This window comes from Thamnophis elegans, chromosome 4 (assembly GCF_009769535.1).
Source record: "Thamnophis elegans isolate rThaEle1 chromosome 4, rThaEle1.pri, whole genome shotgun sequence".
Taxonomy (NCBI): domain Eukaryota; kingdom Metazoa; phylum Chordata; class Lepidosauria; order Squamata; family Colubridae; genus Thamnophis; species Thamnophis elegans.
Genome location: NC_045544.1, coordinates 29205071 through 29227561, shown reverse-complemented (window position 1 = coordinate 29227561; position 22491 = coordinate 29205071). Strand labels below are relative to the sequence as shown.

General features: G+C 38.5%; 1 protein-coding gene across 3 annotated transcripts in view; it reads right to left on the bottom strand.

Annotated features, from left to right (window-relative positions):
• Nucleotides 1-7785: 7785 nt before the first annotated feature.
• Nucleotides 7786-22491, bottom strand: part of LIN28B (lin-28 homolog B) — a 97155-nt gene continuing 82449 nt past the window's right edge. For 2 of the 3 annotated variants that reach the window (XM_032215826.1, XM_032215825.1), the window contains exon 4: nt 7787-8804. In XM_032215826.1, the coding sequence (XP_032071717.1) occupies nt 8432-8804 (373 nt within the window). In that variant the 3' untranslated portion in view covers nt 7787-8431. Of the gene's footprint in view, nt 8805-22491 lie in introns of all 3 variants that reach the window. The other variant, XM_032215827.1, reaches the window with a different exon arrangement.

Below are 22491 nucleotides of genomic sequence, written 5' to 3'. Positions count from 1 at the left end.
CCCTTTCAACCCATTCAACAAAAATGTACAAGAAATACATGCATTTGCTTGTTTCAGAGTTGCAGAAATTCCCATTGAATGACCCTTTGGAGGAGACAAAACATTTCTGAGTCACAGCATTATATTTGAAATATCATGAACAGTATCCAGACAAATATCTTCTATCCAGATGGGCTGTTTTATAGAGTCCTCAACATCTTTTTTGTAGTATGGTGACCAAAACTGGCTGCAGTATTCCAGGTGTGGCCTTACTAGGGTTTTATAAAGCGGTGCTAATACTTCACGTGATCTTGACTCTATTCCTGTGTTTATACAACCCAGGATCATATTAGCTTTGTTGCTGTTGCTGCTGCACACTGCAGGCTCATATTCAAGTGATCATCCACTAGGACTCCAAGGACCCTCTCACAGTTACTGTTTTTGTGCCATGTCTTGCCTAATCTGTACTTATACCTTTGATATTTCCTGCCTAAATGTAAAACTTTGCTTTTCTCCACATTAAAATTCATTTTATTGGATAGGGCCCATTGTTCAAGTCTGTCAAGATCTTTTTTGGATCCTGAGCTTGTCTTCTGGGATGTTGGTTATTCCTGCCAGTTTAGTGTCATCTGAAAATTTGATGAGTTCCCCTTCTACTCCTTCATCTAAATCATTTTTGAAGATATTGATGAGTACTGGGCCTAAAACAAAGCCTTGTGGTATCCCACTGCTTACTTCTTTCCATGTGGATGTAATACCATTAAGGACTACTTGTTGAGTATGTTGTCAGTCAAGTACAAATCCAACTGGTGGTGATTTACTGGATTAATTTGTATGCCATTAAAACAACCATCCACCTTGTAATTTGTTGTTTTGTAATAACAAAAAATTTATCTAAGAACCATGCACATATATTGTATACAGCAATAAGGCTCTCTAGCCAACTTTCCTTGGGTTCATTCTTGGTGGAATTGGGACTATAATCTCAGTGGATCTTTTCCTTTTGCTTAACAATGTTACAAGAGCAATGTATAAGATCAGAAAAATAATTACAATAAAAGTTGAATAAAATAGGACTTTGACTATTGTAAATTTATTGAAAACATTAAAAAGTGAGCATCGTATTCAATTTCAAACATGAAGAATTCATGCCAATGAATGATTTGTAAATGGGACAGAAATCATTTAGGGGCTGTGCTCAATGTTTTCCCACCCAGCATATACTTAAACTCTCAACAACTGTTGGTAAATGCCAATGTTATGTTTTATTTTTCATCACATAATCCTTTTAAACCTCAGTCACAAATGGATGATTGATAGAAATAAACATTCGCAATACGCATTAAATGAAGGTATAAAATACAGGATATATAGAAAGACAATCAGTGCTTTGTTCCAACAAGACGGAGACAGTAAACAGGTGGAAACATGATCTTTCCCAACCCCCTTATCACTGTCTTCTCTTTCAAAAGATCCCAAAATTCAAGTGACTTGTTTTTATTATATGTAAACAACATAATGAATTAAAAATGGACCATGAGGTAATCTATATTCTATGTAGGACAGGTTTAAAAACACTAGATAAAAAGACAATGTTCAGGACACACAGGTATTGTGTTCACTTTGGTCTCTGGTTATTTAATTCATTCACTAGGGTAATACACATATTCAAGTCAATCTGATAATACTTGTCAGCCATATTGTTAAGAAGTAGGAAACTGAAAGAGGTAGTCGCTATTGTAATGATTTTTCTTAGTTTGCCACTGTAGGTTAGCAATAATTTAGAGCAGGGGTCAGCAACCTGCGGCTCTGGAGCCACATGTGGCTCTTCCATCCCTCTGCTGTGGCTCCCTGTCGCTGGTGAGCTGCACAATTGATAGGGCTTTCGTTAGAACAGGTAAAGGAAAAAGGATGCTGCACTAGGAGACTCTATGGTGAGGGAACCTGACTTCCAGTCAGCTCCAGAATTGAATGGGGGGGGGGGGGCTTCTGGTTAGGACATTTCTGGCTCTTTGAGTATTTAAGGTTGCCGACCCTTGGTTTAGAGCAAGTGTCCTAACTCTTACATTTAATTTCATTCTCATTTTCTTGTGATGGACGTTGCATTGGATCTTCACATGAGCAAGCTGTGTGCTTGATGCTTCCTTCCTGAGATACAAATATTTAGTCAGGAAGTATTGAGGATGAAAATGGAGCTTAGATTAATACACCCATTAAAACCCTGAATTTGCTCAACCACAGTACAGGGATGGCAGAATCAGGGATATGAACCATCTGCATCAGAGGACTGAATTTATATTCATACATTGCTTATTTCCAACTTCTTTGGCCTGATGCATGGCATTGTGAAAAATTGTTGAAGCTCCCTTTGTCAGCATCTTTTTGCCAACCAATCATGATGGCAGAATAATACTACTAGCCTGTATTCAAAAGGCCGATGATATAAAACAGTACAAGATACATTTAACAAGTCTTTAAAGGCGACCACGGACAAAGTCATCAAATCTCATTAAAGACATCTAGCAAAATTAAATCCTGCGCACCGGCACACATTTTCCCAATGACATTCATTTCCATCATAACTAAAGGGGAAGAAAAACACACATATATTCTTTCTGATAAACATTTCTCACAGATAAATTAATTTAAATTAGTTTAAGAGTTAATGAGATCTTTCCCCTTTATATTTTTTCATACAAAAGTCACCAGGCCTATAACACTTTTATGAGTTTCTATCCACAAAATTACACAAAGAAAGTGACTTTGGGATAGTACTATGACAAATTAAGATCTTTTAACTGAGTAGCCTGTATTTAGCAAAAGAATCACATCCTTACAGAGCTAATTGTACAATCAAACAGCACCTAAGTAATTGTCCTATCTTTTCCCTCTGAGATTTTTTTTTAAAGTTGCTAGTAAAGTGTGCACAGCTCCTACTGATTTCACTATATGAGACCAGTTTTGGAGCACAACGGCCTCAATTCTAGGGCAAGGAGACAGAGAAATCATTTGTGCAAGTGAGAGTCCCATTGCAATTCATATGACAGACTTGCTGTTTCAAGTTTTGGCTTAGTCACATTAGAAAGTTCAGAAAAGGTTCATAAAGCTTGGTGCCAACAAGAGTTCAGGATGCTGTTGAAAGCGACAGTGATTTCTAAACGAGGCAATTTAAAATAAAATATTTTAACTTTGCAGTAAAATTGTAAACCTTAAAAGCTTTAAAGGTATTGGCATCTATCATTCAAGCATGAATTGTGCTCATGTATTTTTATTTATTTTTTCTTATCCACTTAGTAAACTTTCACAGAGTTAAGTATAGGTCTACTCGGTTATTATGTCTTTATACTGTGGGCTAAAAAGTGCAAACTGGATTTGCGCACATACCGCTAGCATTTGTTTAGTGATGCTCAAAGTGGGTGGGGCCAAACACGTAGGATTTTGCACTTGTGCTTTGAGGGAGGGCAAGTTAAAGAACAAAGCAAATGCCTTAAAGCTTGCAGGCCCTTAAGCCACAGCTTGGTAAAACTGACTGAAGTTATACCTTGTCCAGTTACACCTGAGGGGAGAAAGTAGGGTTGTGCTCACAGGGTTTCAGGGATTTTGGCCGTTTAGCTGTAACCTTCATTATGACTCTGACGGGCAAAGAGCTGAGAAGGGAGGCTTCTTCAGGCACTCCTCTTGGGCTCTCTCCTTGACCACCTTTCTCTACCTTGATGGGAGGCCTCTGTGCGCAGATCATGCTTCCCTGTTCACATCACATACAGGGTGGCCAGGAATAGTTGCAGCTGGGCCAGTTTTTCAGCCAATGGAACAGTGACTGTGATTTATTAACTCAGTCTCCTTATTCAGATATCATACAAGACTGCAGTCTAACTGCTGTTCGCCAGTTGGAAATGGATCTTGTTTCACAAGCTATGTTTAAACCTGGTTCAGATGTCAATGGGAAGCACGATTTAACAAATCACACTCATCTTCTCTTGCGTCTGGGTCTGCAGACAGAGGCGAGGAGGGGAATGAGGGAAGCATGCTGAAACCCAAAGCTTTTTCTGCTCTGAGATTGCCTGATTTGGGCCATGGGATTATTTAGGCCAGACAAAAACCCAGGGCTGGGCAGCCAATTCTTGCTGGAGTCAGCCCATTATCAAAGCAATGAAACCCAGGAGTGCATTATTTTGGAACAATATGGTTGCTCTATGTTCCTTACAAACTGGCAAACATACTGAAATGGGATAAATATGGGATAAATATAGCATCGTTCACACTAGCAGTCTGCTAGGTTGTTACATAACTGCTTATTATTTATTTTCAGCAGATAATTATTTCTTATAAACAGAGAGCCAGGAAAAAAACTAGCAATTCTCTTCCCATCCAGGAATAATGAGATAATTAGTTAATTCCCACATGTTGGTTCTTTCTTAGGGGGAGGGGATTCCTACTGGTATATCAACAGCATCTCTTTCTCTGTCTACCAGGTAGAAAAAGTTAAATTTCAAGAGAGACTCTCATATCATTTCAAACAGATGCATCATTTTCAAAACTAAATATCACTGTAATATGTATTTGTTACACAAGCATTTTTTTTCTTTTAAAGTAGAGGTATGTACCATAGAATCAAAAGCCACATTTAAGGCCAGAGCAACACAAAGGTATTGCTTCTGTGGTAAGTATGAGGTAGTTGTTTGCTGTAAACAGAAATACTTATATTCTTCCTTATATTAACAAAGTGGCTTACAAATTCAGGAACGGGGAGACATTGCCCTGCCCACAACCCCGAAGGTCAGCCATGCTTGTAATGTGTTCACTTCAGTACATGGGAAATATTATGCAAAAAGTTGATATCTGAGTCATAAGAAACTCATTATTAAACAGAGGTAGTTATTATCATTAGCACATAATATGTATATAATAGCACAGTACAAAGCAGTATCAAAGCATTTTTTGTTTGTTCTGAACAAGCAAGCAATCTGTAAAAGAAAAGTAATAATTACATACCATTTTCCCTGAGCAAGGTTCTTTGTCCTGAGAAGGAGATTTTGCAAGAGTGACCATCCTCCAATATACAAAAATAAAATGTAAACTTTTAATAATAAGATAAGGTCTGCTAGGCTCTCTTAGCAATTCAGTCTGTGGCTGCTGGAATTATTAATTTCACTCAAAAAAAAAAGTAGGTCTGGAATTTTAAAGTAGCTAAGCAGAGAATGGCCAGTTTTCAAATCCACCATTTCCATATTACTCTCTTTTTAAAAAAGGTCAATAAACTTTGGTTTATATTTTCAAAGTGATCTTACCCTTGCCATTGTTGCTGTTTTATAACCCAGTTATTATACCTACTAAAAGATTAGGCAATGCCACTTCGATTTGTCTACATAACTTAAATAAGTTTACAATCCTCGCATAAGGCAAGGAAGTAGTTCTCTATACATACATCACATTCAGTATGGTCAAAACAAAAACAAAACAAAATCCCCAAAAACCAAAACACCCCATTTTGCACTGAAGTTCACTGAAAACGTCAGTATAAACAACCAAGATTCTTCCTTCCCTCCAGCACTGCCATGGGTTCCAAGCAAATTTCCATCATCAAGAGTTAGGCCAACCTTTAGGCCATGGAGTCATTTTCCTGAAGGAAAGAGGGACAGTGGTGACAGCAGTATGATCAACAATATTTAGAGAGGTTTTTTTTCCTGTGGGTAATAATGTTTTCTCAGATTGAGCAGAGACTACCAAAAACAAACCAAGATTCTCAATGACTTAACTTAGGCGTGCCCAATCGATGGCCCACAGGCCACATGGAGCCCTGAGAGCAAGTAACACGGCCCCACAGAATTGTAAACTTTTTAACATTCTTATGTGATTTATATACATTAACTAAGCTATCTATTTTATATGGGGCCAAAGACAATTCCTCTTCACTCAATTCAGCCCAGGCAAGCCAAAATGTTGGACATCCATGACTTAATTGAAGAAAATCTTCAGATTTGGTTCAAACTATATTATGAAATCAGATCTTCTTTACTTATATTTGCTTTTACGTTAATTTGCCAAATAAATGAGGTAAAGTATTTCTTCAAAGATTAATTTTAAAAGAAAGAAGCAATGGTCCATAGGACTTAATTACCACTTGGCTCATGTGTCCTTTGAAGATATCAACAACAGCAGCAGCTGCTCCAAAATTGGTGAAATGGGTAAGAAATTGATTTTCGCTCATTCCTGGGAGAGTGGGAAAATTGTGACAGTTTGATCCTGATCAAATAATATTGTAATGGATGGCGCAAGAGCCACCTTGGACAACAAGGATGATCCGGTTTCAGGAATTTCAGAGAGGGCCAGCGAAGTACGAGGTGGCCTGTATGGTAGACTCTACATGGCGTCAGAACTGGTTGCAGTATATAATCAACTGGAAGGGGTATGGCCCTAAGGACATATCCTGGGAGGCCATGCATACCCCCTATCTGGTCTGCTAGTTCCATCTCCGGGACCCATGGAAACTGGTCCATGGAGATCGGGGGGGGGGGGAGGCCATGCTGGGAGAGGGGGGGTAGTATAATGGATGCCTCAGAAGCTAGTCCAAACAACAGGGAAGAACTGTCATCACAAACATCAGATTGGGGCTTTGAGGAAAGTCTGGAAAACCTAAGGGACTATGAGTCAGAAAGGGATGGACAAGAGCAGGAGGTCAGGCTACGAAAGTTGGAGGAGTGACCAGACAAGCAGCTGAGAATTGAACTCATTGGGTTTTGCACTGGTTCCTATGTAAGGTGAATCCTGGGCAATACTATTCAAGGATGACGAAGCCTCAATAATGATTTCAAATCCTTGTGATGTATGTGTGGGACAGGATAAATGTATTGCCAATTAACTGGCTTTCTAATCTCCATTTCCAAAATCAATCCCCCCAAACTCTAAGCACCTTGACAACTGTGTAGGCTTTTAAATAATTCAGCATGTACACAGACTGAAATTACTGTTACACAATATAGCAATTAAATAAGTTTAAGACTGCAATCCTATACACTAATTTTTCTTGAGCTTAAGGCCAGTGAGATCTTACACAAGATTGCACTGCAAATATCAAATATTGATCTTTGGGAAGTTAAAAGACCAAGACCCATTTCTTAGAAAGACCTATAGAATCTGTCCAGGGACATGAACACTGAACTGGAAGATGCTACTGCTGCCACCACCATCGCTTTCATAATCCTCAAGATTTGCACAAGATGAGTCCAATCAAGGTTTGCAAAAGGGGAGTCCAAATGGCATTTCAATATCACTTTAAACCATTATTTTAACATCTACATTCTCCCATACAACCACCTAACCTGTATATAAGTCATATTGAGTTGATACAGTATTTCAGATAACACATTCATTGTTTAAGGGGAGGGCAGGGAAAAAGTGGGAAGCTCCTTTAATTCTTTAAAACTTTGTGGCAATTGTGAGGCATCTTTCAACCAAGGCATTACCCTTTCAAGCGAAGGACTAAAAACTTCCATCCTCCCATCTTTTCCACAGAGAGAATTACAATTTTCCCGAATTCTACAAGGATGTATTGATCTATTCAGTACCGTGGTAATGGTGACTCTACTCAGGAAAGTATGGTTACAATTCTTTCCCTCCCCTTCTTTCTCTTTTACAATTAAAAAAGGCAACATTAAAGAAAAACAAAATCCATTCAAAACTCAAACTATTACTTTTCCATGAATTCAAGAAACATAGTATTTAATGCAGTGTTTCTCAACCTGGTCAACTTGAAGATGTCTGGACTTCAACTCCCAGAATTCCCCAGCCAGCATTTGCTGGCTGGGGAATTCTGGGAGTTGAAGTCCAGACATCTTCAAGTTGACCAGGTTGAGAAACACTGGTTTAATGTATACATTTAGGCAATGGGTTAGTCTGTACATCAAAATATCAGATGGTTTATTGTGACAGGAATGAGTTTCTGTGCACAGTGGGTATATGTGCTGCTTCACAGCCCTTGGATGGCTGTGAAGAAATTTAAAAAAAAACCTCACTTCCATTTCTTATTAATCGCTGTTTAGAATTAACAAATACTATGACTGACCCCCCCCCCTCCAAAAAAAAACAAGACATGGTTAAGATAAACCACATCAAGCAGCTAAGGAAGCATAATCTTCCATAATTCTACAGGGCTGCTCTGGAAAAGAGAGAAAGACGCAAAGAACATATGCCCAACAATAATTTAGGCTAAGCTTAAAAATCATATGAGATCCTGATGCCCAAACTGTTTAGAAACCCATTGGCCATTAAACTCATCTGAAATTCACTTGGAGTGACTGGTTTGCTTTGGCTTTTTTGTTTTCAAAAGACCTCTGGTCCACAACAGTAGTTAAAATTTGAGGTTTGTTGCAGGATAATACATGAGATTTAATTCTCCTTGTGCTTGAATGAGGTAGACGTCCCAAGAGGTAATGAAAGGCGGTGACAAAGCTTTTTAAGTCTTTTTCCTTTTTTGAACTGACGGTCCCTTCCGGCTTTGCTCTTCAGGTGACGGAGAAAACTTACTTGAAGCAGCTTCTTGAGGTGACTTTCCTGAAGGCGGTAAGATATCTGGTCTTCCTTCCAGAGAATAGGATGGAGAAGTGTAACCATAGGCTCCTCCCCCTCCTTCCCTCAGGAAGGCTGATGTGGAGGGCTGGGTATCAGCTTCATATCTTCCCTGGTAACTCGTGGGCTGCTGTGGAACAGTTTTAAGCGGACAGTTTGCCACCATGTGCATGATGCTCTGACAGTAATGGCACTTCTTTGGCTGTGGAGGTAGAATACATTCCTTAGCATGATGATCGAAGCCACCACAATTGTAGCATCTGCAAAAACACAAAACAGAGAGATATATCCTTAATTGAATAGGCTCGCAAGGGAAATGTTTGATTCTCAACTTTAAAAGAAATAGCAAGGGGCCATTGCCAAGGAGACCAAGATCACCAAATTTGGAAACTTAGAAGTTCCTTCATGCTGTCTGAGTTTGACTGTTTGTTTCATTACCCAACTAGGTAACTTCATAAGCGCAAATTTGGAATTGTTATATTACCTGATGCTTTTGGGGCACTATTTTGGAAAGCTGCTTTCTAATATTCTATGGTATTTTAAAGGAGTTGACAAGACTAATTACTTTGGAGTAAGAACCAGGAAGCATGTCATTTTTTGAAGTATAAATGAAAGGAAAAGAAGCAATACAATGGAACTTCTTTGTTGTTTCTAAATGACCATCAAAAGCAATAGGTAAAGACTTAATACCTAAGAAACTGACAGCATCAGCCTGGTAAACATCCATCAATGTAGGCTTGGTCTATACATTCTTATCAACTAAAGGTAAAGGTTCCCCTTGCACCTATGTGCTAGTTGTTCCTGACTCTAGAAAGCGGTGCTCATCTCTGTTTCAAAGCCGAAGAGCCAGCGCTGTCTGAAGACGTCTCCATGGTCAGTTGGCTGGCATGACTAAACACTGAAGGTGCACGGAACGCTGTTACCTTCCCACCAAAGGCGGTTCCTATTTTTCTACTTGCAGTTTTTTCATGCTTTCAAACTACAAGGTTGGCAGAAGCTGAGACAAGTAATGGGAGCTCACTCCGTTACGCGGCACTAGGGATTCGAACTGCCGACCTTTCTGATTGACAAGCTCAGCGTCTTATCAACTACAACAGTGGTATTATTGGGAGATTTGCACATTCTCGTCAGTCTCCTTTAGTCCACAAGTAACAAGATAACAGTAATATTGACAGAAAAAAACGACAGAAGGTTTCTTAAAACATGAACAATAGTCAATTTATGCTGGATTCTACTCAGAATACTCAAATAAGGTGTGAGATGTAAAATATGCAAAACAAAAGTCCTGGAAAGGGTGCACAACAGTACTGACATTGAGAAATATTGGAAAGTTTATTGGAGACTATTATGAATTGTATTGCTCCTTAAAAGAGAGTCATGAAGGATAACCATGGTATGTGTGTGGGGAGAATCAATTAAAATAGATGCATACATTTTTTGTCATTGCTGATTTCTGTTTCAGATTTTTTTTAAAAAAATTCTTAAGAATAAGAACAACCTGTAAGCAAAAGTTAAGAAGTTCAACAGCCTGCAGTTGCCATCTCTTGAATTTTGAGATAACCTGCAGTTTATTTATTTATTTAAATTCTGCCTTTATTATTTTTACAAATAACTCAAGGCCATACCATATCCGTATCCCTTTCTTCTCCTACGGTATTTCTCCACAACAACCTTGTGAGATGGGTTGGGCTGAGAGAGTACCGGGCCCAATGTCACCTAGCAGCTGGCTTTCATGGATAAAACAGAACTTGAACTCTCAGCCTCCTGCTTTCTATCCTGTCGCCTTACCCGGTAGACCAAGCTGGTTTTCATTCTCATGCTTTTCATTCCTTCCCTCTTTTCCGGAACATACATCTTGTCTGGGGGATACTGAAATCTCACAGAAAGGTTTTTCCAAAGGACAGAGTGGAACACTTTTGAGAACCTCCCATGAAGTGGATTTGGTATCTCAAATACTTCCCAGCTTTGAGGTATATTAAAGCAAAGTAAATTTTTTGCAAAATTAATCCCAGGAAAAGTATTACTGTGAGAACATTACAGAGATTCAAGACAAATCTGTGCGGGTTGTGTGGGTGTTTTGAAAATATTTAAACCAAGATAAAGGAAATAGTTTTCTTGTGAATGAGTTACCAAGAGAATGGCAATAAGAAGGACAGGTTGCTATGATTCATTGAGCAATTATCTGTGCATTTACAGATATGGATTTGCATCTGTGCAGAATCCCTCATCAGAGCTCATTAGAGCTAAGAATGTTGGCAGGAAGACCCCTGGCTCCTCTCTGCATTTCCAGAGAGGGTAAATCACAGCCATATGTCTGTAGGCCACTGAAAACAGCCATGTTGGGGGGGAGAACGTGGGTGTCACACATCAAATCTGGATTGTAGGGAGCTTTTTCAAGGTCCTTTGTAACTTTAAACAGTCACTAAATGACCAGTTGTAAGTCAGGGACATTATATACTATGTCGCAATTATCATGATAAGGAATTCTGTGCTAGGTGAAACCCATATATGCAAGGCAGAAAGAAAAAAAATCATGTATAAAAAAAGAAGATAAAAGAAATGTACTTCCAATAAATAACAATTTTGTGTGATTTTATTTTTATCTGTTTCAGAATAACCCACTAGAGGGCAGCAACCATCTGATCATTCCCCTCTTCCTTGAAGTGCTTTAAATTTATTTCAAAGATTATTGTCAGAGAGGAAAACCAGGTCATTTTAACAACAATTTTAAAGATGAAGAAAGGTACGATCAAGATTGTATATTTCAAGAAATATGTTTATATACCGTATACATAATGTATGTATGTATGTATGTATGTATGTATGTATGTATGTATGTATGTATGTATGTATCTATCTATCTATCTATCTATCTATCTATCTATCTATCTATCTATCTATCTATCTATCTATGTGGTGACTCAGTGGCAAAGACATTGAGCTTATTGATTAGAAAGGTTGGCAGTTCACCAGTTTGATCCCTAGTACTGCATAACAGAGTGAGCTCCCATTACTTGTCCCAGCTTCTGCCAACCTAGCAGTTTGACAGCATGTAAATTTAATAAATTGAATTGAATTGAATGTAAAAATGCAAGTAGAAAAATAGAAACCACCTTTAGTGGGAAGGTAACAGCATTTTGTGCGCCTGTGAGGTTTAGTCATGCCAGACACATGACCACAGAGATGTCGGACTGTGCTGGCTCTTCGGCTTTGAAACGGAGATGAGCACCGCCCCCTAGAGTCAGGAATGACTAGCACGTATGTGTGAGTGGAACCTTTACCTCTATCATCTATCTATCTATCTATCTATCTATCTATCTATCTATCTATCTATCTATCTATCTATCTATCATCTATCTATCTATCATCTATCTATCTATCTATCTATCTATCTATCTATCTATCTATCTATCTATGTGGTGACTCAGTGGCAAAGACATTGAGCTTATTGATTAGAAAGGTTGGCAGTTCACCAGTTTGATCCCTAGTACTGCATAACAGAGTGAGCTCCCATTACTTGTCCCAGCTTCTGCCAACCTAGCAGTTTGACAGCATGTAAATTTAATAAATTGAATTGAATTGAATGTAAAAATGCAAGTAGAAAAATAGAAACCACCTTTAGTGGGAAGGTAACAGCATTTTGTGCGCCTGTGAGGTTTAGTCATGCCAGACACATGACCACAGAGATGTCGGACTGTGCTGGCTCTTCGGCTTTGAAACGGAGATGAGCACCGCCCCCTAGAGTCAGGAATGACTAGCACGTATGTGTGAGTGGAACCTTTACCTCTATCATCTATCTATCTATCTATCTATCTATCTATCTATCTATCATCTATCTATCTATCATCTATCTATCTATCTATCTATCTATCTATCTATCTATCTATCTATCTATCTATCTCTTAATTCCAAGCCAACAATACTTTTCTACAATAGATTTGAATTTGAAATAAAAAAATATCAGCCTCTAAAGGAGAATTATTTGTAGATGAGGGTTGAAATATGGGGATCACCAGCAGTCCGCACTCAGATGAGCACAGATTAACTCAAGGATTAACATCCAACCAACAATCAAAAAGTAAACAATACCCCAATCAAGGAACTGCCAAAAAAGCCAATGATAGTAAACAACCCAACCAAAGAATCTCCAAGACCACACCCACCAACACTGACACTAGGAATATAAACTGAGAACAAACCCCAGTCCTTAGCAGCGCTAATGATGTTACCTAGTTTGGGTAATAAAATATCTGTAAGAAAACCATGCTCAGATAGCACCAGCCTCATTGTTTAAACCTTCAAACATTGCTGAGCAAATGCTTTTGAAACAATAGTTTTCCAAAAAGCAGTTTTTCCACCTCCCATTCATTTCAAGGGATTTTGCAGATTAGGCTTGTGTTTTATAATAAAACAACATTACACCAAAAGTTAAAAAACGAATGGGGTGGGAATAAACTATGTCAAAATATAGCTGTGAGTAGGTAAACTTTTTATGAACAAGAAATACCCCGTTTCCCCAAAAATAAGACCCCCAATCGGGCTTTTGAGTGCATGTGCCAAAATAAGTCCTTCCCCCCAAAACACCCCTCCCTTAAATATTTAAATGCATGTGAAGCCAGTCCCTGCCATTTCCTGGGGGAGAAAGGGGGAAACATGCCCCACGTGCCCTTGCCATCCACACAGAATGGCCTCGCAGAGACTGCTCCCACAAACCCTAGCTACCACATCCCTTCTCTTAGCGACAGCCGCAAAAAGAGCAGCAGGCCCAATGACACTAGGGCTAGCAGAACTTCCTGCCCTCTCTGGATCAGCTAATCCATGGGCCACGGGTCGAGGTTAAGGGGCTTCCTGCACCTCAAAAATAATAAGACTTCCCCAAAAATAAGGCTAAACACTTATTTGAGGGGCTGTCAAAAGAAACTAAGACCCTCTTTTATGTTTTGGGAAACAAGGTATAAACAAGATATTAAAATAATCTTATTTATCACCCAAACTTGACCGGGTAATAGTCTATTCACATTTTTAGACCAACTATTAAGTTTTGATTTAGTTGCTCTTTACAGTTAAAAGAAATGATTCCTCTCATAGGTTTGTTGAAACCTGAAGTTCCTCCCCAATCTTTTAAAGGTGTGATTTTCACCAAGGAATGTTTTGGGTTAAGTCATTCAGTTTAGTTTATTTCTTTTTCAGTCCCATTTTGGCAGAAGGATTTGAATGGATGAAAATATCCCTCTATTGGAAGTCAGGAAGTTCCCTCTAAGCGCAGCTAGGAATTCACAGAGTAGGTTACTCCCTATAAATGAAAGTTACCATATTTTTCGGACTATAAGATGCACTGTTGTATAAGATGCACCAAGATTTCAAAGAGGTAAATAAGAAAAAAAGTGTTTGTTCTCCCAGGTCCCCAGGAGCACTTCAGCAAGGCTGGGGGAAGGCAAAAACGCCCCCGTTTTTGCATACAACAGGGGGAAAATGGCCCATTTTTCACAAAAATTGAGGCTTTTTTTGCCTTCCCCCAGCCCTGCTGAAACCTGCTGAGTGTGGCTGGGGAAAGGCAAAAATGCCTTCATTTTTGCAAAAAATGGGCTGTTTTTCACAAAAATGGGATGTGGGGGTGGGGCTTCAGCCCCACCCCAAATGGCTGTATTCAGTGTATAAGATGCACCAACATTTCCATGCTCTTTTGGGGGGGGGGAGATGCATCTTATACTCCTAAAAAACACGGTACAATGATGGATGTAGAATACAATGTCATCTCCTTGAAAGCAGCCTAAAAGCTCATGTCTAGCGTGTGCCTTCTCATCTGAGGTATGGTGAGCAGCTCCCCAAAAAGGTTTTTTGGGGGTGGGGGTCCTTTTAGACTTCCCTACCCAGTGAGTTACACCAAGTGCCATATTTATTATGACTTATGAGTGTTGGACAGTATATAAGTATGTATTTCAATGGCCAGTGTCTTGGGGAAGAGAGCAGATTGTGCATCTCCCCAAGTGACCGAGGCACACCTAGCACCAACAAGGGCCGAAAGAAGCTCCAGCAAGAGTGAGGCACCGGAGGATCATCCCCGGAAGCTTCTCCATCCCCCACCATCATCCTTACCTTCTCACGCCAGGCGAGGAGCGACTCGGAGGGGAGGGCAAGGGGTGGAACCATCCAGTAATGGGACAGGGAGCTGCAGTAGAGGGCCTAAAGAGTTGCATGCAGCTCAGGGGCCGTGGGTTAAGACAATTTAAGTAAAGAATTCTGTTTTGCTAGGCTTCTTGAAGGAAGAAAATAAAAACCAGCTTGTGGTATTATCTTCTTTAAAAATGAATTCTATTCAGGAGGAGGAAAAAATATACAAGGTTCAAAAAAACAAAGCTTCAGCAATGAATTTAAACGAGGCCAGCTCATTTTCGTTAGGCCCATATACAGACATAAGCACAAGTATTGCTCCACACATTTTTCTTTAAATGTGTTGAACTAGGCTAAAGGGCTTCATCAGCAGATCAGTTAGCAGCCATACACAAATCCATTTAATAAGTCACTAGGGGAGGCACTATGTTACTCAATTTAATTTTTTTACCTTCCCAATTGATCAAAAGCCAGCTAGGCCAGGGGGCCTCCTTATTTTGTACATATAGACAGGTATATATTAATTATCCACCATCTACTTATGCACTTTCTAAATTCATTTGAGAGTCTAATTCTCACTTTTCACTTTTACATAAAGAATATTGTAATTAAGATTTGGAGCCTATAGTTTATTACCAAGAAGCAAGCTTGTAGAGGCTGCATTCCATTACACTATGCACGTCCTTATCTGTATACATTTAAACTTCATGGATTTACAATCTTAATTTGGTTCCCCTGAATTTTGTTTATAAAAGTCTTATCAATCATGCACTTCTTATCCATTCATACCCATTTTGAAACACTTTGCCTCTCCATGAACCTAAGGATCTTAAAAAACAGAGAACTAATTGTATGAACACAACATAACATATATTACAAATAGCAAAGCACCATTCATCAAAGTGAAGATATGTATTTAAATTGAAAAATTAAAGGGTTTAAAACCATCTTTTGCGATCTTCTGACAAGCAAAGTCAATGAGGAAGCCAGATTCACTTAACAACTGTTACTAAATTAACAACTGCAGTGATTCACTGAATAACTGTGTCAAGAAAGGTCGCAAAATGGAGCAAAATTCACTTAACTGTCTCACTTAAAAGTAGAAATTGTGATTATAAGTCAAGGACTATCTGTACTGAATATTTGATGGAAATTTGTATCTTACCATCTATTCCAGTGATGGCACGTGCCATCGAGTGGCAAAAAAGGAGCACACGCATGTTCGTCTGGGCTGCGAACAGGAAGGGAGCTGCCCAGGGGGAATGGACGTGCCGGAAAATGAACTTCTGGTTTCCAGCCTGCACATGTATGCTGGCCAGCGAGTCTTCTGGTGCACATGTAAGCATGTCAATCAGCTGGCCAGCGGCATGTTCACACGAGAAACTGGAAGAACTGGTCTTCCGGTTTCCAGCATTGCTGCATGCACAAATACCAGCTGATCAGCAGGCGCACTTGTGTGCCAGAAACCCAGAAGAGGAATTGGCACCTCACGTGCCAGGCGACATGGTTCCACGTGCCACTTTGGGCATGCATGCCATAGGTTTGCCATCATGGATCTATTCTATAGTATTTGGGGGGGGGGGCAATAACACAAAACGTCTTCACCTGTTTTATCAATCATAAAATGCCTATTTTAGTGCTCTACTACAACATTAAGGATTTTTTAAGAGCAGAAATAACTTTGCCATGTCTGGAGCATATTTGGTAAAGTAGATCAAAAGTCATTCTTAGGTTTTGTGTGTATAATAAACTAACTCAGCTAAACACACTGAGAACTTCTGGACCACCTATATTAATCTCTGTACATGGCAAGCCTATTTGCAGTTTTGTTTTTCCAGAAAATCTTTCTTCTGACAAACATATAGAAAACTTTGAATCAGTTGCATGTCTTCTCAGATATGGGGTTTCTCTTCTTTTTAAAAGCAGTTTCCAAATAGTATGAACAGTAGGAAAATCACAGATTAAAATTTCCTCAGTTTCTGTTACTGGCAAATCAGTTGTAAAAGATCTGAGGAAGGAAGAATCTAAATAGTTCAAATGTTTTTTTTAAAAATTGGGGAGGAACAAGTAAAAAAGCCACACTATGGTGTTATTTATCTATGCACTAAGTAAATGACAATATATATATTTTACATCGAACAAGAAGTTTCCAAAAAAAGACTTTAGTAGTTAATGGTTCATGACAGTCAAATTAACATTAAAGAGATTTTACTGTCTGACCACACCTAATCTGATATTTCCTCCTGCCTTTAAAACGATATTATAGTTTTTCTGTCACTCAAGGCTTGCTATTAATTTTTCACACTGGGCCTTCTTAAATCCAGACATATCAGATACAATCTCAAAATATGTTGCTGAAATGCCTCTATTCAAAATCAATGTTTCATCTTAAAAAAACAGTAGTTGAAAAAGGGAGATGGAACATAGAACACAAACTGATGGGCATGCAGATTTTACCTGGTTTTTTATCTTGCCCCCTTTTTATAAAGTCATTTTATATGTTTATGGACTAAAGGAAAGATTTAAAAAAAGATGGAGTTAAATATGTTTTATTAATAGACACCATTCTGGTTTTTTTTAAAGAATCTATAGGTTCAAAAGCAAGAAGCTGGCAATGCACTAGCCTTTTGTAGCTACTCGGGATTAAAATAATAGTTGTACTTTTAAACAACAAACTGTGTAATTCTGTTTTAAGAATTATAATGGTAAAAGTCAATTAACTATCACATTCTCCCCCCCCCCACATTTCCTTTAGTAAATACCATGTTTCCCCAAAAATAAGCCCTCCCCGGATAATAAGCCCAATCGGGCTTTTGAGTGCATGTACTAAAATATGCCCTCCCTCGAAAATAAGCCCTCCCCCAAAATATTGCAACACAGCAGGAGCCACGAGGCCATGTGCTTATTTTGGGAGGGGGGTTTCGAAAAGAAAATAAGACCCTGTCTTATTTTTGGGGAAACACGGTATAATTTGCAACATTTTAAACCTGTAATTTTTTTGGTAGACCCTGTGTTTTAGATCTCTTCATCTCTGTATTAAATGATAGAATCTTTTAACTTTTTGTTTTTCCCCTCTCTGTGGAATTAAATTCATTTTATGTTCTAATATTTTCTTCTATTCACTTTCATTATGTTAATAGTTCTATTGTGTGTGTGTATGTGTTCAAAAACATAACAGAACTATTAATATGTGCTTTACAATAAATCTATTCCCTTCAATATGGTTTATATAGAATTATTCTAATTTGACATATAATGAGCAAATCTGTCAAAATGTGCAGGCAAATAGTTGTGTACAGTCTTATCTGCATTAAAACTGAAAGACTGTTTACTGCTTTTTCTTCTTCTTCTTCTGTGTGTGTGTGTGTGTGTGTGTGTGTGTATTTGTAGAAGGGGAGGGATAATTTTTCTTTACTTTCAGCACAAAGAAAAGGGTGGATCCTACATGTTAAATTTAATTGACCACTTTTTGTTCCTGTATTTTTTGGTGAGGCAGGTATATTCAATACTTAAACATACATTACACACAGGTCCATAGATCATAATGAATGAAGGAACAAATGAATGAACACACACACACACACACACATCCTTGTTGCCCTATGGATGGATACTATGACTTTATAGACAAAAGGATAGCTTAAACAATGGATGACTGTCTCACCATTCTCCTTCAAACAAAAAGATTCTCTCTTTAGATATTTCCACCAGACTTCATACAAGCTACTGTAATCAAAAGCATGTTTCAGCAGATACCAAGAAAGAAACATTCGCAAATTTGAAAGTTATCAAATGCTTAGTAGAAAGTGCTATACAAAATGAAAAATAGTTCTATAAAATGCTGCTTCTGTTTTTACTTACTGCTATCAAAAACAAATGACTTTTCTGGAAAATGTGGACAAACAAAACATTAAAATAATGTGCATTTCTTTGGTCCACAAGAAGAGTTTGCTGCTAGAAATACAGCTGTATATAGTTATTTATTTATTTATTAAATATTTAGCTTGCCCATATTAGGGGGGGAAATCTATACCAGTCCATGGACGTTGTTATCTTTTCCCAATTATAATCAAGGGACAAGAAGTAAAAAGCCAGACATCCTACTTGTGTCATGGATACTGTTAGTCCTCCACTACAGGTAGTCTTTGACTTACAACCATTTATTTAGTGACTGAAGTTACAACAATACTGAAAAAAGTGAATTATCACTGGTTTACGACCATTGTAGTCGCGTGTTCAACATTTGGACACTTGGAAAATGAGATGTATTCACAACAGTTGCAGTATACCCAGGTCAGGCAATCACCACTTGTGGCCATTTGTGACCTTGGCAGCAAGCTTTCAACAAGTAAAGCCAGATTCCCTTAATGTTCACTTAACAACTGCAGTGATTCACTTAACAACTGTGGCAAAAAAAAATCATAAAATGGGACCTAACTCAACAATTGTCTCTCTGTGTACTTATTTTCCACATTTTAGAATCCATGTGCTACTGCGGCAGCTAGTAGCAGGAACTGACTCTGTAATTGCTACATTATCGCTAAACATTTCATTTCACATTGCTTCTCCCCCCCCCTTTCAAGAAATTCATGTTAATTATTAAAAAATATCCACATTTGTGAAAGACTGTCTTCTGCGGTTTCTTTTAACTGGTTTGATGATGGGTTACCCAACTGTACAATAACGTCTGTTTCAACTGACCCAGCAAGCAGTTACTCTTTAAATAGTACAAAATATGTTTTGTTTTGAAAGAGAGAAAAAGAGTCCAATCATCTATAGGAAATATGCACTGATATTTTACTTTCAAAATTATTCTTGGTGTTTTTGCAATAACCACTAACCTTGACAACTGCCAGACCACATTTTCAAACAATAGGTCATAAAAAGATGGCATTGAAAACCAGGTTTTTTTTAAAAAAATTTTTTTTTTCATAAATAAGTAAATAACTAAATCCAGGCTCAAGTTATTAGGTCTGCCATCTATTATGTCAAAGAGACCTGTGAGCAGAAATTTCCTTCCTGATAAAGCAAACAGAGCTGTTCTGTAAGGCAAAAAAGAGATGAGAATCTTCCAGCAAAAGAAGCAATGATTTCCTAATCAGAATCTGCACAGTAACTTTTAAGCTTTCTGTCCTTGGCCCAGCATACTGCAAGGACACTGCAGTACGTACTAACCGAAAAAGCATTGTGGAAATTGCATTGTTTCAAAATCCTGATCCCTCCAGTGAAGGGTGCTGGATGTAACAGGAAATTGGTGGCATTTTTACATGGCTGAATTCCTTCCCTTTTATTAACATTGAGTTCTACTGCTGTTCATCATGGACTTCCCATTCTGCAATCTTGCAATCTACTTTTTTTCTTTAAAAAAAATATATCATTCAAGGCAACCTCTTAAATGGACATACCATCTTCTTGCATTTTTAATATCCCCAGATCTGAATAAGGCACAATCTTGTCTCCTTATTCATCATTAATAACTCTGCTTTCCATGAAGTACAATCCTTGTTTTCAATTTTGCCTTCAGAGGTTAAACTTAACTCCAAAAAGCTGCCTAGTTTCCCCTCTCAGAGTGACTTTGTTAAAAGCTTTAATGACAAATGTTCATTTAGTGTATATTTTCCTACCTTCTTTCTGTTTATTGGTAGGCCAGGCTAGTAGTCTTTTATTTGGAATACCTGCCTATAGCTGATAGCTGTGATTCTGTTTCTATTTTAGACCAAAAGCTATTGAGATCTGTCCACATTTTAAGGGTTTTTTCATATTAAAAATAAAAGACTTCCAGTAAAAATAGAATAAGTACCATAGTTTTTGAGTATAACACACACCTCCCCCCCCCCAAAAAAAAAGTTACTGGAAATGTTGGTGCATCTTATACACTGAATACAGTCATTTTTGGCCTCCTGAAGCCCCGTCCCGCATCCCATTTTTGTGAAAAACGGGCAAAAATAGATTGGTTTTTTTTTGCCAAAATGGGGGCGTTTTTGCTTTCCCCCACCCCCCAGAAGTACTCTGCAGGCTTCAGCAGGGCTGGGGGGAAGGGGAAAATGCCCGTTTTGGTGAAAAACAAGGGCATTTTTGCCTTCCCCCAGCCCCGTTGAAGCCTGCAGAGTACTTCTGGGGGCCAGGAAGACAAAACCTTTTTTTTTTTTTACTTACCTCTTTGAAATTTTGGTGCATCTTATATACCACTGTGTCTTATAGTCTGAAAAATATGGCAATTAAATTTGCAAATCAATGACTACCTTCTTATGAAAAATGCTATTAAACATTATTGATCTGAATATGGCAACTTAAGTAAATAGTTGTACCGTATATACTCGAGTATAGGTCGATCCGAATATAAGCCGAGGCACCTAATTTTACCACAAAAAACTGGAAAAGTTATTGGCTCGAGTATAAGCCTAGGGTGGGAAATGCAGCAGCTACCGGTAAATTTCAAAAATAAAAATAGATACCAATAATGTTTTTGAATATTTATTTCAAAGAAAAACAGTAAACTAGCTCTGTAAGTGGAAAAGAGGGTCAATAAAAACAATATGGTATCAACAATAACTTTAAAAGTACAAAAACCTTAGCTCATTCAGCAACCAAGCTAAAACACGAGTTAAAATCCTTCAAAACTCATAGGCTCATAATATACATTCTACCAGTGTCCTGCCTGTGCCCATTGAATATACAGCCTGTCCTGTGTCCATTAATTACAGCCTGCCATTGCCCATTGAATAACATATACAGCCTGCCTGTGCCCATTAAATATACAGTAGCCATTGTAAAAATTTGCTCTGGATAACAAATTATTATCACACAATACCGGTGTATTCAATGAAATACTTCACTCACCTCATCTCCATGCAGTTTAAATTCATCTCCCTGGAACACTAAGTTCTCTTTTTATTTGCTAAACTGTTGGACTCCTACAGTAGCATGCAGCTTCATTTTCAGACTTTGCTCTATTGAATGATGCCAAATAAAACTTAAAAAAGAGGAGATTTCTGCAAAGTTTGTCCAAATGTATGCATGTACAACATACCTGTGTTAAAAATTCTTCTCTCTCACACACACACACACACACACACACACACACTTATTTCTTGGTTATCCCAAAGGGCCACAAAAGCATCCCATTGCCACTGTTGCTTTCAGCATGTTACATTCCACCATGGATATCTTTAAAGAAAGAATTTGAAACTAATAAAGGATGTGCTGTCCAATTTCTTAAATGAATTATATTTGGTGTAAATAAAATGAACCCTGAAACAATTACGTTGGCCATTGATGTGTTTGACCCTTCCCTTGGGCTCAGCTTGGTCATCTCCTACAGCTATCAGTCTTTTGCATACGTGGATACCAAAAGAACAGTTTACAGATAATCCTTATTTAGTGAACATAACTGGGACTAGTATCTTGGTCATTAAATGGTTGTTAAATGAAACTGTGACTGGGCTGAGGATCCTATTCAGTTTTCCTTTGCTTTACAGGTCTTTTTCACCATCATTATAGCTGCAAACAAAACAATCACTAAACAAGGCAGCAGATACAAGGGGGTAATTCAGTCCACCTCATCCCTTTGTAAAACACCCCCCACCCCCAGCCGCTCTGTGAAACACCCCCCACCCCCAGCCGCTCCTCAGCCCCACCCGTTCCCAGACACCTGATGAGTCAGCACTACTTTCCCAGATGGGGACAGCGCACCCAACGCTTAGGTAGTCCGAGAAGAAGCGGGGAAGGGCCCCACTTCTTCTTCTTTCCACCCCACCTCCGCAGAAGGAAAACTCAAAGCATCACGGCGATCCCGGGAAAAAGAGGCGAGCCGGGGAGCGGCGGCATTTCTCTCTC